Genomic DNA, 18654 nt, shown 5'->3' on the forward strand with positions numbered 1-18654 from the left:
TGAACTTTAAGTGGTAGCATAAGAAATTTAGATTACAATATACTTAAAGTCTGCTGACACAAAGTGTTTTCAAACATTAAAATGAACTGATGAGGAGTTTATAGAACCTCTGTTCTGAGTATCTGTCTCAAAAACAAGAATAGATTAGAAATTTTCTTATGTTTTTTTCCAACTAAATAATTACCATCATTTATATAAACATTAATATTTAGAAAATGTAATTAACGTTGTTACATTATAGACCTTTTACAATTATCTAAAATTTAATATATCTAATAACTATTTTAAATAGCGGTGTGTTAAAATGGTAAGAGTATCCAATCACAAAACATACACATTGAAAGTATATTTAAATTACATATAATGATGTTCTTTAATACTTCATAAAGTGACTAATAGCACATAAATTTCTTGGCTGACACAATTTACATGTATCTTCAAATAAAAAGAAATTGAAATAAATAAGAAGTAAGTCTGAGTAGTTGGTATATAAAAATTCTATCCCTGGATTTTAAAAAGATCACTGAAAAAATTGATAATATGAAAATATATATTTGAAATTATCTAATATATATGGCATATAAATTCACATATTACCATATTATATATAGTACACACTAACATATATATGTGGTCCAAAATGAAAGCAATAACCAAATCCACAGCTTTGACATATTGGTCCTAATATCCTCTCACAATCTTACAATTTTATTTAAAAAAGTTCATGAAATAAACGTGGAAATAGGTAACTAAAATTAAAAGGTACGAAAAGGTACTACTATCCTGTACTCCAGCAATATCTGCTAAGTCTCACATGTAAGTGTGCCATAATTATTAATTCCTTAAACCAACATTTTTTTAAATGTTGAAAAGTCACCAAAGTTTAAAAGTTCAAGTCAATAATTTTCCATTTGTATAGAAAGTTACTATAAGGATAACTATGACCTATTCACTTCTAAATATTTTGCAGTTGCAATCTTTATTGACAAAAAATAATTCTAGTTAGTAAATGTTCATATTTATTGTAGTTAGCATAATTTAGGAAGTTAATGTTTTTCTTTACCTTTTCTACCTTTCCACCATTGATGTCACTGGGGAGGAATTTCTTGCCAATTGTTCTTAAGTCTGTCTAAAATAAAAATATTATTATTAAAATATAGAGAAAAATAAATCTAAATCTAATCTTACTCATAAACAAAAGATGAAATTACTTAAGGTTTGTAGAATTTAAATCAGTATCTTTTAGCTGATTGTGAGATCTGTACGTATAATCAATTTTTTCAAGTAACATAGTCCCATACATATGTTGTTTAAAGTACACTGGTAAGTTGAATAGTAATGTTAAAGGCCTTGATTCTGGTGATATTCCTTTCGATCACTTACTAAATCTTCTTTATTAAAACCTAATGCTTGATTTTATATAAACTGTAGTCTTACTAAAAATATTAATGCTTCAATCCCAAACCAAATGACTCATTTTAAATAAAGAAAAAAAATTTGATAACTGAATCCTACATAACATTCATATGAAGAGCCATGAAAACACATTATTCTATTGATTGTGATACCCATAACAAAGCTACATATACATACAAATATCCTAGAGAACAATACATTGCAACAGCAAGAATAGAAAGACTTTATTGTAGTAAAAATTAATATTATTTGCTTAAACAAATTACATAAATCAAAGTTAGTGAACAAATGATTAACTATATGAAAGTGCAGAAGAACATATTTCTCAGCAAACCAAAGGAAAACATAAGGACTAACACAAAGTTACAGCATTTCTGATGCAAAAATAAAATTTCAACTATACAGTTTACAAAAAAGCAGAACTTTTAAGGAAATTGTCCTCTTTAAGGAGGTAAAAACAAAAAGGAACAATAAGAAAATCACTCACAGGAAAATTATCATTACTCATGAAGAAGGCCTAATTATTTAAGCCAAAAAATTATCTTGATGACTGAGAGTGTAAGGTTAGATAACTAAATTTATATTGTTCTGTTATTCCTTAAAATATAATAACAGTAGCTCTTCATCTCCTCAAGAGCAAAATAAAAGAAAATAGGCTTAGAGTGCATTTAATCACATAGAGTGTAAGACAGAAATTCATGTTAGACTTAAGGGGAAAACACCAGATGATTAAAATTACTGTGACATAAAATGAAGACATAAAGTAGGATAGTCTGCTTTGATCACCTACAATAATAGAATGTCCTCTAACATGAAATTATCAGTATGTGGTCAGCTTAAGAAATGAGCATATAAATTATATAATTCCCACAGATCTTTCCAGTCTTTTACTACCATGATTTATATTTTACTTCTCAATGGAATGCAAGGGTTACTCCTAAGCTAAAACTCACCAAATAGAACTGCCAGACAAACTAAGCCCCAAATCCAAACAGTTGTCTAACAATGTATTAGTTTTATTGTCTTTGCAGCCTCCATCCAATAACAGAGTGAAAGAATTATAAAGCATACCTCTAGTTGCATGTAGACTTTTCACTTTGAAAATACTGAGTAACAGATAGGGAAAAAAAAATTTTTTATATTAACTTTCCCTATATTGTTTGTTTTAATCCTAATGTTAATATGCATAAAGCACTTAGTACAACGAACTGCAGAGTAAGCACTTGATGAATGTTAGCTATCATGTTTATTTTAAAAGTGAATTTAAGGCACACATATTTTGTTACCATCTGAACATGAATAATCATCAACTTAGTAATACAACTAACAGTTCATAAAAATACAGGCATTGGTTTGAAATCACTCAAAGGCTAAAATATTTAAATATGTATGAGAAACAGAATAGATACAAATTTTATGATATACTATGGTCCCTCGTTTCTGGTTTCTAGCAATAATTATGAAATTTAACTTAAACTAAAATGAGGCATTGATGTAAGTAGGAATAAGCACTACACTAAAATCATAAACTTTGCATCATTACAAACTGCAGTTAACTAATAGAACCATGGACGCTGCTACAAATTCTCTAAATCCAGCTAATTCATTCCTCTACAAAATGGAAAAAATATCACCAATCCTATCTCATAAAGTTGTTATCAGGCTAAAAGGAGACAATATATTCAAAGTTTACATAACTTTTAAAGTGCTATATGCACATATAATGAATATTATTTTATTATTCTTTTAGCAAGATTACCCACCAGATCTTTAAATGTCTTACAATCAAAGTCAATTTATAAGTACTGAAAAGGCAATTTTATGATTCAGATGTTATTATATCGGGATTATCAGTAAAACTGGGTCCAAAAATACATTTATATTGGACATAAAAAATTACACAGGAGGAATATTTAATGTATAAATACACACACATGTGTGCATACATACAAAAGATTCCTATTTGTTCAAGTAAGTTCAATGGAGTCTCTATTTGGCAAATCATTTTATATCAAACAGAATCTTAAAAGGAATTTAAAAAAATCTGTTTTTACATGTTTACTAATACATGGTAGTCAGCAATTTAAGACTGAGCTATTATTTAGTTTACTTCTGAATAATTCAGGTATTTGAACCCAAAACTGCATGCTGGATTTCAATGTCATTTTTTAATATTCTTATTCCCCACTTAACCAGAGTAAAAAATTAAGAACTCTTCTTTGCAACATAAAAGTCTATTCAGAAATGAGTTAGACAGCAGCTCTGAGGCTGCTCTTTTTAGTAGGGCCTGCTTTTATTAGGTTGGCCCTAGGCTGGCATCTGGGAACTTTGTACTCGAACTATTTCCTAACTGGAAATGTGGTTCACTAACTAGACTATTTGAATAAACAATGTAATTTATGGTGAACACCTACTTTCTGGGGGAGGAGTCTTAAAATTGTTTCATCTAGGTGGAGAGTACCTTCATAAGCAGACCAATAATTGCCTTGGGTGCTAATCTCTAGTGGATTTCTCTGGGGAGAAACACTGTACAGTTACCGTTGCTGTTTGAAGGTTCACATTATGCCATTATGCCATGCTTTTACAAGAGACCTGCACAAGTTTTTGCTAACTGAAAGAAATTTGAAGATTTTCATTTTATAGGAAAAGGAAAAAGGCAAAAATAGTATTCAGTGTTTGTGTCACAATGAGCTTTTATAGAAACAGAATGCATCCCAAACAGTGAGAGGGGCACTGCCAAGCTTCCTCCCCAGGAACTAGCCTCAGCATCTCAGCATCAAACTATAGTAGCTTTGAACTGTGTTGTGCACATCTGTGCTTTCCCTTGATTTATTTTGTGCATACTTTAGCAAGATATGCCCTAAGGTATCCAAAAATCCGAAGAGAGGTTACGTTTTGGGTCTGGGAATGCTCTAAAATCTTTCCATGTAAATTAATGGTAATTACTTCTTCACTTTATACCCTTTTGGCTTACAAAAGGTTTCACAGGAATGCCTTACCCTTCCTCCTTTCCTCCCTCCCTCCCTTCCTTGCTTCCTTCCTTCCTTTCTTTTTGAGGGAGAGAGAGAGCACGTGTATGTGAGCTGGAGGGCTAGGGGTAGAGGGATAGAGGGAGAGGCAGAAAGAATCTTAGGCAGGCTCCATGCCCAGAGCTGAAATGAAGAGTTGGTTGTTCAACCAACTGAGACACCCAGGTGCCCCAGGAATGCTCTACTTTTGGATAACAGGGAAAACTTGTACATATATTATTGCTTTTCATTGCTGGACAAAGGGAACAAGTTCAGTGTATCCTGCACGGGACATGGGGGACACAAGAAAGCTTATGCATACAGTATTCTCCCAATATGTAATAAGTTATATATAATAAGAACCAATAATACAAGTCTTTTTCAACTAGCGACTATTACTCCCTAATCACTCAACACTTAAAAAAAAAAAAAAACCTTCAACAAAAGTACTACAAATATGTGACTTTATTTAAAGGTGATAAGCTTGAAAAGTAGTGTAGACTTCATCCTAATTAAAAATATTTATTTTTCCTATCATATGACCTGATAGCTTGAGTATTCATCCATATATTTCAGGGAAAACTATAAAGACAAATAATTCATAAAATAATGGTCATCATGTACCCCTTACATGTACCCCTTACATATATACAACAAATACTTCATCTTATTTTATTTAAAGTTTCACACCCAAATTACACATAGCTCATTGCTATTTACCGAAGTATATAAATAAGAAAAATAAAAAGAGCAAAAGATTGTCATAAAATCTTTTCCTCATCATCTTTAGAATTTTTTTAAATGAATAGCATTCTTTAAATACTTTTCAAAAGTAGAATTCAATTATTAGAGTGCAAGTCAAAAAAAGTTAAAGTATATAGGAAATATTTGCATTTGTAGTCATAGACAACATGCATAATTTCTAAAACTTACTTTAAAAAATTGGATAGTCTTTTACTAAAAACCTACATCCTTAGTTCAGAAACAAAAAATGATCTTGTTAGTTTTACTGAATAAAATTCAAAGAAGCTGAAAAAAATGACAATGTGAAACAAATTTTATCTGTTTAAATCCATTTAATTGTGTACAAATTAAAGTAATTTAATTGTGTACAAATTAAAATAATTTTTATTTTTTATTATTTTTATTATTTTTAAAGATTTTATTTATTTATTCATGAGAGACACAGAGAGAGAGAGAGGCAGAGACACAGGCAGAGGGAGAAGTAGGCTCCCTGCCAGGAGCTCAATGCAGGACTCGATCCTGGGTCTCCAGGATCCCACCCTGGGTGGAAGGTAGCGCTAAACAGCTGAGCCACCCAGGGATCCCCCCTTAAAGTAATTTTTAAAGAAAAAGTTATACACAGTTATATTTTATTTTTAAATGTTCTTATCAGTTGCTACCATTTAATGCTTCATGTTATACCTATTTTGCAGTGATATGATGGATCTGTCATATGATTATCTGTCAAGAGAATAAGTAATTCTCTTATGAATTTTGTTGACTATCATAATGTATAAATTTAATAGATTAAATTATAAATTTAATAGATTGTTATTATAAAGATCATATGAAAAAATACCCACTGGGGTAACTACAAGGTTGAAAAAAAGAATATTCAAATAAATAAATAAATAAATGAATAAATAAAGAAAGAAAGAAAGAAATTTTTTTAAAAAAGAAAAAATAATATTCATTTACTTATGCCCAAATGTCAAACAATTTTAATAACTCTTCAAAAAAATCCAAAAACCAATCCCAATTATGGAAAAGATACAGCTATAGAGATAAATGGAGGGAGAGAGATTGAAAAGAAATATATATATAACATAACTGTAATTATGGATGGCTTTAATTTTTTTTTTTTAAAATGTTCTACAATATACATTACTTTTATCAACAGTAAATGTTAGTTTGAAACAACAGAATTGTCAAAAAGCTATAACCTAGCTAGAGTTCCTATGTTAATGATTTGTTTTGATAAATATGATTAGTATTTTCTGCTATCTACTGTAAATGTTATAAAATTCCATAACTGATCAATGGGGGGAAATGGGAATTTTAATTCCGTATTTTCCTTTTTCATTGCATTCTGTATAATAGATCTTATAAGAAACATGTATTTCTAAAAATTGGGCTGATATGAGGTCACCAAGTTCAACAAACATCACTGCAACTTAAATATATACTATAAAAACAAAAGATGTTCTCCATATTACTTATCTTAAAATCCAGTTAATTCTATAAGACGTTTTTCATGAAAGCTTCTAGGTTTAAAATGTTTATAAGTTAATAAACAAAACCTACATTGAGAGCAATCAGGATGATGTCATTTATATTGACTTTGTCAGGAGAACTTGTGCAAGCTTCAATGCCTTCATCTGAAAGATACCTGTTAAAATAAAATAAATGGTTTAATATTTTCTAAAATCAAAATTAACCAAAATTATATTCTTAAGTCAACATGCAATTTTATTCTGTACTATAGAATTCTACTACTACAAATACTAAAGAAAAAGCCCTGGATATTCCTTATTTACTATCTGTGATAGAACAGAATAGGAAATGCATATTTTCCCTCTTTTGTATTCTTAAAGAGATATTGTGTCAATAAAATTGTCAGTATGCTTTCTAAGAAAAGCTGTTTAAATATCAAGATGCCTCTTAATGAATGTATGAGCTACTCTTACTATTATACAAATATAATATCTGACTGAAATATTTGTTAATACAGAAGTTCTTAGAGACTTGAGATGTGCTATAAAAACAGAACTAAAAACAACATAGATTTAAACTTAATCCCTGACAACTTCCTCTGTCTGCTACTTTCTCATATTATCTTCTCAAGTCCCCTTTTTTAGACATAACATTCCTGAGAATGTGTTAGTAAATGTTACAGACTTAAAGTGGCATGAAGATAGGCACTTTGTATCTTTTACTTTCCCTGTTCTCTCTTCAGTTTTTTCACTCATTCTCTTAACTTTTGATCTTTTATCTAGTCTAAACCAATCACACATCTGTTGCAGACAATAATTAATTCAAGAGTAAAAAGATTATTGAATCTAGATGGAGAATCATCTCTACCCATTCATTCATACCCAATGCAGGCATTTTAAAATTATTTGATAAATTCTAGAATTCAGGTGTTCCCCCCCCCCATCCCCGCAAAGTCTACCTGTTCAAATGCCCATTAACATCCCACATCTTTTATTTTTATATTTTTAACATTTTATTTTTAAATAATTTCTATACCCAATATGGAGCTCGAACTCATGGCCCCGAGATCAACAATCACACACTCTACTGACTGAGCCAGTCGGGCACCCACATCTCACATCTTTCATAATCAGTAACAACTCCTTTAACCAAAGTGCTGGTGCCAGCACTGCCGCTGCAGACATTTTCCCTCAAAAAGGATACAGGAGTGTTAGTCAGAACTAACTAACTCAAGCTCATTCCTGATGGCCAGCAATTCCACCATCCATCCCCAATATGACTGATTCTAAAACACTTGTCAATGCAAACTCTACCTGGAGACAGCAACCAAAGAGCATGTGCCTTACAAAACACAGAATGAATAATCTCTCAAAAGCTAAAGGGCAGGTGAAAAAGAAAAGTAAATTGAAGAATGCAAGAAAAATAAGAGATTAAAGGTGATAAGCCTAAGAACAAGATCAAGGAGATAAAAGTCAAGAAAGTATACAAATGAAAGCAAGAATAAGTTTCAGATCATGGCAGTGCTAATCAACAGGGATGAATGAAGTCAAGTAATTAACTGGGTTACAGAGAAAAAGCAGAAGTGTTAAGTACGTAGATGAGTCAGTAAGAATGAATGGAAGGGAGACAGTAATAACAGTACATAAATGACGGGGGAATACAAATGTCTACAGTCAGCATAGACAGCTAAAACACTGCTTTAATTCAAAATGGCTGTTAATTTCCTTATTATGCTGTTAAATTTTCATTGTTCTTTGCCACTGACTATATGTCATTAATCATCTTAGAAATTCAGTTCTAGAAATATTAAGTCCCTATTTGTGTGAAAAGTATTATATGAGTCAGTAATAGGATTAGTAAAATGATGAAAATTAAACACCTGCCTTCAAGGAGTTCACTGCCTCTGCAGCACAACACAATAAATACATAAATAGTTAGCACGCAAGGCCAAAATAATTATAAATGAAACGTTACAGGGCCTCAAAGTGGCTATGGGATGGGAAAGAGTGCAAAAAAGGGAACAGTATGAGCAACAACGTAAAAGTAAAAAGGGTAAAGTACATTCTAGATGTAATAACCTGGAATATTCTGGGTGGAAAATGGGGAAGAAATGAGGGATGAGCACAAATTGAGACTGATTATAGGAAGCAACAGTACACACAGAGATATGGGTGATATCTTAAATGCTGATTGAATAATTACAAAAACACAGCTTTCAAAATTCCTACACAATGTGGCAATAGTATGCAATGACTAATAAAATTCTTTGTTATTCTAGACAGGTGAGTCTTTAGAATTTAAAAGATCAGAGGAAGTGAGATGAATTGGAATAAATCTTTAAAATAATCAAAATTTACCCCTTCAATTCTACAGATGAGGAAAACAAGGCCCAAAGATATGATAACAGAACTTCCCAAAAATACAAACTTAAGTGATACAAAGTTAAAACAAGAATGCCTCCTGATTCTTAGTTCATCAGTCTTTTCATTACAACACATCATTTTTAATTATCAACTATAATGGCTACTGTTAGAAATACGATCTTCTCACAAACATAAGCCAGTATCTGTACAAAACAATTTCCTGATCCACTAGACAATTTTGCCAACACACACAAAAAGGGACAACTAGGCAAACTCAATCAGTGAGCTCCAAAATACATTTAAGAAGAATAAGCCTAGGGGTGTCTGAGGGGTACACATGGTTAAGCTTCTGACTCTTGTTTCAGCTTAGGTCCTGATTTCAGAGTCATGAGATTGAGCCCAACATTCAGCTCTGTGCTCAACACAAAGTCTACTTAAGATTCTTTCCCCTTCCTCCTCTGCCCCTTGCCCACAAGTACACTCTCTCTCAAATGAATAAGTATATCTTTTTAAAAAGTCTAGTTTCATAGTAAAAGATCAGAGAACTAATACAATAATTAGAGATTCAAAAATCATAATAACAATAAAAATACCTATCCCTACATAATATAAAAAGGGAAAGTCTAACAAAAATTGTAAAGATAGAAGCCATAAAAAGGTGAAAATCTGACTTTATACATGTGTAAGTCAAATATGTGATATCTTTCAAAAAATGCCTGTAAAAGACCTCTTGAATACAACAAATTCCAAAATGTGGCTCAGTCTTAATTTCCACATCCTACAGGTCTCCATTACTCACCCTTCATATTTTGAAAAATCAAAGGATTTGAGCCTTACAGCTATACTCCTATCAAGGAACAGGAGACCCATTCACAGCCTTCCCTAGTAACATCTTGGCGATCTGTCTGTACCATTTTCACTGAAGGACTGAACCTAAATTAACTGTAACTTGGGATTTGCAAATTAATATTTTTGTTTTTGTAAATATTTAAAATTCCAACACTATCAATGAATAAAACAAGTAAAAAGGAATAAAACAAAGAATAAAAGTCGAATTCCCAAATTGGCTTCAAGATGCATCACAGTAATGCAGTAACTTAAACACAAAACACAAAATCCAGTAGCCTTAATGAAAGAAATTTGGGGAAAGAAAGGAATTGAGAAATTGGAGCAAGCATTCCAGATCTGATCACTGTACATATCCGTACTATGGACCTGGAGGAAAAAGATTATAATCGGTTCCCATGTACCATCTTTGAGCACGTAAAACTCAAAGGCATAGACCTTAAAGAAGAAACAAATCCCAGAGAGCTCTTGTTTACTAAAGTAGTAAAAGCACACATTTCTCCGTGCTAGTGGAGATTTTGGAACAGTATCATTAATAAGATCACTCATTACTATTCTGTACTAAAAATACATTGAAAGACATTTTATTGACAAACAAGGCCCTAAGGGGCTAAATTTCTTCATGATACTCACAGAACAGACTAACACTTCTCACTAATTTTAACTTCAAATAATGCCATTTTATTTCATAGTTTAATAGGTGCTCAAATTTTTAAAAAATATTTTAGGAACTGCTTCCTTTTTTCATAAATAGAAGATATTAAAATCCATCTTACTCAGAGTCACTTAATTTGTAATCCTGAGCAAACTCTTTTCACTATGGAAATAAAAGGTCCAAAATTAATTATTCATCACCAATTTCACACTAAGCAATAAGTGACACAGCCTTATTGCTGATAAGGAGAGGGGATTTTCTATTACAGATAATAAATACATATTCAATGAGAAGGGTCACAGCCTAAGTGCTACTAGCAGAACCATCTTCAGTTCATGTTCCAAAGTCACTTAGGCATTTAAAAACAAACATGCCCAAAATATAGTTCAAGAGCCTCAACTAATAGAAAACTGTGATAAAACAAATATTATTATTTTAATCCCATTTATTTGACTGAGTGGATCACCATTACACCTCTTACTACCAGTAAGGGAAAAAACAGCCAATTTCCCTTTCATTCATTCCTCTGAAAGCAGGTAAAATCATTGAGTCTAACTTATTCGCTGGCTGTGATGGACACAGAATGAGGAGGCCCCAGACAAAGTGGAGACTCCATGCCCCATCCAAAGGGGGCAAATCAAATGGTCTCATGTGGTTTTTGTAGTCTTTGATCTGTACGTGCTTATTTGCTACTCCATTGAGATTCTGGCCCAAGTATGTAATCTAAACGTCAAAATGGGAATTTTAACAAGTGAATTCCTGCTTAAACACAAAGAAAATAAAAATAACTAACTTCCAATTAATTACCCAAGGTCATGTGGGGAAAGAAGAGAATAAAACATGAGATAAAAAAAAAAAAAAAACACTTATATTCAAAGGTATCTTTGGTCCTGTCAAATATGGAAGTTGACAACCTACTGCAAATTCTCTCTCTCTATATATATATATTTTTTTTTTTCAGTTAACTCTATACCCAACATAGAGTTTGAACTCCTAACCCCAAGATCAAAAGCACATGCTCTACCAACTTAGTCATCCAGGTGCCTCCCTAACACATTAAAAAATATTTTACAAAATTGCCTGAATAAAGCTCTCTCTATCCTCTCTACCTATCCTGTTTCCATCCCCACTGTTTAAGTGAATTGTAACATGCTTGCCAAAAAATTCTGTTTTTGCTATATTCTTATACCTCAGAGATATACTGAGATGATAACTTGCTAATTCCCTCCTTGAGGGCATGAGAAAATGACTTAAAGATTCCTGCTTATGAATAGAATTTGGGAAAACATAATGCAGGGCTACCTTGTTTTATTATACTTCACTGTAACTGTGCTTTGCAGATATTGCACTTTTTACAAATTGAAAGTTTGTGGCAACCCTGTGTCAGCAAGTCTATTGGTGTCGTTTTTCCAATAGCATTTGTGCACTTTGTGTGTCACACTTTGGTAATTCTCACAACATTTCAAACCTTTTCATCATTATCATATGTTATGGTAAGATCTGAGATCAATGATCTTTGATGTTACTACTGTAATTGTTTTGGGTGCCATGAACCACACGTATACAAGAAGGTGAACTTAATCCATAAATACGTGTATTCTAATGGCTTCACCAACCACTGCACTGCTCTCTCATCTCTCTTCCTGCTCCTTGGGCCTTCCTATGGTCTGAGATACAATATTGAAATCAAGCCAATTAATAGCCCTATGTTGGCCTCTAAAGTGTTCAAGTGAAAGGAAGAGTCATCCATTTCTCACTTTAAATCAAAAGCTAAACATTATTTAGTGAGGAAGGCATGTAGAAAGCTGAGACAGGCTGAAAGTTAGGCCACTGTACCAGTTAGCTAAGTTGTAAATGCACAGAAACGGTTGTTAAAGGAAAAAGTGCTATTCCAGTGAACAAATGATAAGAAAGTGACACAGCCTTATTGCTGATAAGGAGAAAGTTTTAATGTTTGGATAGAAGATCAAACCAGGCACAACAGTCCCTTAAGCCAAAGCCTAATCCAGAGCAAGGTCCAAACTCTCTTCAGTTCTATGAAGACTGAGAGAAGTGAGGAAGCTGCAGAATTAGTTTGAAGCTAGCAGAGGTTGGTTCATGAGGTTTAAGGAAAGAGGCCATCTCCGTAACATTAAAGTGCAAGGCAAAGCAGCAAGTACTGATGTAGAAGATGCAGCAAGATATCCAGAAGATCTAGCTAAAATCATTAATGAAGGTGGCTATACCAAACAATAGATTTTCAGTGTAGATGAAACCTTTTTCTATTGGAAGAAGATACCATCTAGAACTTCCATAGCTAGAGAGGAGAACTCAATGCCTGGCTTCAAAGGTTCAAGGGACAGGCTGACTCTCTTTTTACAAGCTAATGCAACTGGTGATTTTAAGTTGAAGCCAATGTTCATTTACCATTCTGAAAATCCTAGGGCCCTTAAGAATTACCCTAAGTCTACTGTGCCTGTGTTCTATAAGAAACAACAATAACAAAGCCTGGAGGACAGCACATCTGTTTACAACATGGTTTACTGAATATTTTCAGCCCAATGTTGAAACTTACTGCTCAGTAAAAAAGACTCCTTTCAAATTACCACTAATTGACAATGCACCTGGTCACCCAAGATCTTTGATGGAGATATACAACAAGATTAATGTTGTTTTCATGCCTGCTAACACAACATCCAGTCTGTATCCACTCTGCAGTCAAGGAATAATTTAGACTTTCAAGTCTGTTACTTAAGAAATAGATTTTGGAAAAATAAAGAAAAAGAAATACATTTTGTAAAGCTATAGCGGCCATAGATAGTGATTCCTCCGATGGATCTGGGCAAAGTAAATTGGAAGAACTTCTGGAAAGGATTCACCAATCTAGATGCCATTAAGGACATTCCTGATTCATGGAACAGGTCAAAATACCAACATTTACAGAAGTACGGAAGAAGCTGATTCTAACCCTCATGGATGACTTTGAGAGGTTCAAGACTTTAGTGAAAGAAGGAACTGCAGTTAGGGTAGAAATGGCAAGAAAATTAAAATTAAAAGTGGAGCCTGAAGATGGGACTGAACTGCTGCAATCTCATGATAAAACTTCAATAGATGAGGAGCTGATTCTGATGGATGAGCAAAGAAAGTGGTTTCCTGAGATGGAATCTGTTTCTGGTAAAGATACTGGGAAGATGATTGAAACAAAGGATTTAGAATATGGCATAAACTTAGTTGATAAAGCAGCAGCAGGTTTGGGAGGATTGATTCCAATTCTGAAAGAAGTTCTGCTGTGGGTAAAATGTTATCAAACAGCACCACATGCTACAGAGAAATTGTTGTTATAGAGGAAGTCAATTAATGAGGCAAATTTCATTGCTGTCTCATTTTATTTTTTTAAGATTTTATTTATTTCTTAGAGATACAGAGAGAGAGAGGCAGAGACACAGGCAGAGGGAGACGCAGGCTCCATGCAGGGAGCCCAACGTGGGACTCCATCCCAGATCTCCAGGATCCCGCCCTGGACCAAAGGTAGCGCTAAACCGCTGAGCCACCAGGGCTACCCGCTGTCTCATTTTTAAAAATTACCACAGCCACCCCAACTTCAGCAACCACACCTTGATCAGTCAACAGCTATCAACACCCAGGCTAGACCCTCCAACAGCAAAAAGATCACAACTCACTGAAAGTGAGATGACAGCATTTTTAGCAATAAAGTATTTTTAAATTATGTACATTTTGTAGACACAATGCTATTCTACACCTATTGTACAATGCTACTGTAGATTATAGTTAAGACATAACTTTTATATGCACCAGGAAATAAAAAAATCTGACTTGCTTTATTGTGATATTCATTTTACTGTGGTGATATGAAATCAAACCCACAGTATCTCTGAGGTATGCCTGTATTTAACTATACTGAGTAAAAAGATTAGTAAGATAACAAAGCTAATAAAAATTGGCATAAAATTTACTTCAGATCACTTGGAACAGATTAAATCAATACATTCATTATAGTTTATAGATACATTAGGGATAAAAAAAAATCACTGACGAGAATACAAATTGATATGCCAGTAGTAAGTTGAATGAATCCATGGGATTCTCTGTCTAAATTCCTATTAAGCAGAGTAATTAGGAGGACTAAAACACTACTAAAAATAATTCAGAAGAGGACATACTATGACACACAAAAGATAATAATGAAAAAAAAAAGTCTTTTTTTGCCTTTCCAATGACAACTGCATTTCTCTATCACTACCATTTTCTTTCCTTCTTTAGTTAAAATGGCTATCTACTATGCCAAAATAAATGCCACTGAATTCTTGGAATCTTTATTCCAACCATTACAATAAGGACCTGAATCAACACTAGCTTAAAATTTAATTTTCTCTGTGGTTTATGTATGAATGTATCAGATGAATAAAGTTATGTCTTATTTAAAGTACATTTAAGTATAATCACTTACTGTTGATCTTAATCAATATAGTACACTATTTTTATTTATTTTTTATTTATTTTTTTTTAAATTTTTATTTATTCATGATAGGCACACAGTGAGAGAGAGAGAGGCAGAGACACAGGCAGAGGGAGAAGCAGGCTCCATGCACCGGGAGCCTGACGTGGGATTCGATCCTGGATCTCCAGGATCGCGCCCTGGGCCAAAGGCAGGCGCCAAACCGCTGCGCCACCCAGGGATCCCAGTACACTATTTTTAATACTATATTTTATCCAGAAATAAACTATTTTTAAAAGTACATTAATTTTTCAGTTTTTAGTTTTTATGATTTCTTTACATACACAAATGTACATTATTTCCATTTAGCTAACTTATAACATTAAGTTTTTTCCACATGTACCATACACCCCAAAAATCTATTTTAATTTCTTCTACACTAACTGTTCAAGTTGTTATATGATCAAAATAGAATATCAAAAGCAAAGATAGCATCATAAAAAACTTAATATTAACATTTGATATTTTTATTTTTTAAAAGATTTTATTTGAGAGAGCAAGTGAGAGAGAGCACCATCAGTGGGGCAGGGAGAGGCAGAAGCAGGCTCCCTGCTGTGCTGGGAGCTCCTCAAGGGGCTCAATCCCAGGACTCTGGGATCATAACCCAAGCTGAGGGCAGACACTTAAACCAACTGAGCCACCCAGGTGCCCCAAAACCTTAACATTTAAATGCAATTTTTTCATAAAATTAACTGGCACAAAAACTGCAAAGATGAATATGCAAAAAAACTTAAAAAAAAGAAAATTTGCTTAGTACTACAGAGACATTTCTTTCTCTAAACAACTTCTGGATATGTGAAGCATTATGGAAAGCCTTGATATATACTATGATCAATATCCTAATACTCAAACATTTCAATGGCCAGACAAAAAGTTTTTGGCCCTACATTAAACTTTGAGATGGAAATTAGAAAAAATCATAAGGGAAATCCTTTGAAAAGCTATTGCTAATTTAAAACACTTGAAAGTGCTTAAATTCTAAAAAAACAAAACCTTTATTTTTGTTAGGCACTTCCTTTAAAATACCGAAGATTTATTGGCAAATTCTGAAGGCTGTACTACTTGAAAACACCACTAGATGACAACCTTGCTTCACAAAGTAAAATAGTACACTCCTACTATTACTGAAAGATGAGCCTGAAAGATGTCCTAAACTAGCTTTAAAATAAAGGTTTTTGGCATTTACCTGCTTGTAAGGAGTAGGAGAGATATCGGAGAAAATAAAATAGACTATTATAATTTTAAAATTAGTGTTTGCCTATCAAGATCACTCAGGGTTTAAAAATAAACTCATTTAGTAAGCATTTAAAAGTTACCTCCTCATAAGAAAAAAAAATTGAAGAATATCTAAAGATAATTTCTCTTGTATTGTCTCTTAGGTGCATCCTTTGAAAATAGAGACTTATAAAAAGTACATATAAAGTAGAGAATAACTTTGCTGTGAAGTAGTTACAAAGAATATTTTCAACATTATTTCAATAGTTGCTTTTCTCTGACATCAAAATAAGTAAGCGTGACAACTTCAAGAGAACAACCATAAGAAGATAGGTGACAATAAATTACAAACTTCTATTTTATTATAACACATTTTTAGATATTAAAATATTTTTCCTATACAAAAACTAACCTATAATGATATTAACCCTGGAATGCTTATTTGGTACAAAAAATTTTAACAGCTGAGCAAATAAAATTTTGCATATAATTCCTATGAAATCCCATAATAGATATATTATGAAGAATAGTGGCAATGGGAACCTATTTATGTTATTCATTTTTTCTAACCAAGCCTTCACATAAATTTAAAAGTATAAAATGAAGCCTGTATATTTTTACTTTCATTGGAGGTTATAATTTATATCCTTCCTTCGATTCAACATTTTCATAGTTTAATTCAGAAGCAGAGCTGAGGTTACGTTTTAGTGACTCATATTTTAAAATATAAGAGTTTTTAATATTTCTGTCATTTTTCCCTCAGCACAAAGGTGATTATCTATAGAACTATACATCAGGTGGAAAGCCTCACTTCAGGCCTGATGCCCTGTCCTCTGGCTACTACAATAGAGTGTTAGAAACTGCAGAATGCATGCCGAGGGCCTCCCAGGATTAACCTCAGGTAACTACATACTCAGTTAAGTCTGTATAAGAAATGTTATTTAAAATTATAGCAAAAATTAGAAGGCATTTTTATGAAAAGCTTGGAGAGATTGTCATGTGATCTGTACTGTCTAGTAAGGCATAACTAGATGCTCATCTCGGCCTCACCCTTGAATACATGTGGAATCCTAGGCAATTTAATCTTTCTACACCTCTGTTTTTCCCCCTAAGGAAAAAATGGAGATAATACTGAGAATATTGATATACAGATCTCAAGAATTAATGAGACAGCATGAAAAACCTAGCATATGCTTGATATAAAGTAGATGCTAATAAATACTAATTTTCTTGCTTCTCTCTTTTTTTTTATAAAGATTTTATTTATTTATTTCACATAGAGATAGAGTCAGAAAGTACAAGTGGGGGGGGGGATGGCAGAGGGAGAGGGAGAAGCAGACTTTCCACTCAACAGGGAGCTGGATGCAAGGCTTGATCCGAGGACTGTGGGATCATGACCTAAGCCCAAAGGCAGACGCTTAACCGACTGAGCCACCCAGGTGCCCTAATTTTCTTCCTTCTTAAACACTGTACCCTTGGTATTTGTTCTGGAAAGTATTTTCAAAACATGATACATGAAGATGCCTTCTGGGTTCTTAGAAAAAAAGAAAAAGAATGAGAATTGCCAAACAACAAAGGAAATTTCTACAAAGGCTACAACTAAAAGAAGCGTGTGTGTCTGTGTATGTTTCTTTATAGGAAGACTGAACTACATGTTTCTAACATTTTACTTACAAGGAGTTCATTGAGAATAGAAGAAAAATGTCAGCAAAATGGAAAGAATTTCATTATTTAATTTGTGGATATCTTCCAATTTTTATATCTACAGATACATTTATATAGTTTATAACAATAAAAAATAAGTTATTCCTTGAAATATTACTCAGCCATTAGAAATGACAAATACCCACCATTTGCTTCAACATGGATGGAACTAGAGGGGATTATGCTGAGTGAAATAAGTCAATCGGAGAAGCACAAACATTATATGTTCTCATTCATTTGGGGAATATAAATAATAGTGAAAGGGAATATAATGGAAGGGAGAAGAAATGTGAGGGAAATATCAGAAAGGGAGACAGAACATAAAGACTCCTAACTCTGGGAAACGAACTAGGGGTGGTGGAAGGGGAGGAGGGCGGGGGGTGGGGTGAATGGGTGACGGGCACTGAGGGGGGCACTTGACGGGATGAGCACTGGGTGTTATTCTGTATGTTGGCAAATTGAACACCAATAAAAAATAAATTTATTATTAAAAAAAACGTTATTCCTTGAAATTGTGCAACTATTTCTGCTCAAAACAGAATTTCCGATGCAAAATTTGGTGCCATCATTTTTGCCCAATCTGCTATTTATGTCAAAATTTAAAACAATAATGTCAAAAAATAGCTCATGAGTAACACGCTTAAAATTCTTTAGCAAAGAATTACAGTTGTAATAACTAATTTTAAAATTTGATATTTTATAACTTATTTAAACTAATGTCATTTATTTAAACTT

General features: G+C 32.9%; 1 protein-coding gene across 12 annotated transcripts in view; it reads right to left on the reverse strand.

The window, feature by feature from the left end:
• Positions 1 to 18654, reverse strand: part of TDRD3 (tudor domain containing 3) — a 169407-nt gene that overhangs the window by 106229 nt on the left and 44524 nt on the right. For 6 of the 12 annotated variants that reach the window (XM_077855460.1, XM_077855451.1, XM_077855454.1 and 3 more), the window contains exons 2-3: positions 6732 to 6816; positions 1064 to 1129 (exon numbers count right to left, since the gene is read on the reverse strand). Coding sequence is in view for 7 of the 12 variants with exons in the window: in XM_077855451.1 (XP_077711577.1) it covers positions 1064 to 1129; positions 6732 to 6816 (151 nt within the window). In the remaining 5 variants the exon portion in view is untranslated. The remainder of the gene's footprint in view (positions 1 to 1063; positions 1130 to 6731; positions 6817 to 18654) is intronic. The other 6 variants (XM_077855463.1, XM_077855455.1, XM_077855452.1 and 3 more) reach the window with 2 other exon arrangements.

Source organism: Canis aureus, chromosome 17 (genome assembly GCF_053574225.1).
Source record: "Canis aureus isolate CA01 chromosome 17, VMU_Caureus_v.1.0, whole genome shotgun sequence".
Lineage (NCBI taxonomy): Eukaryota > Metazoa > Chordata > Mammalia > Carnivora > Canidae > Canis > Canis aureus.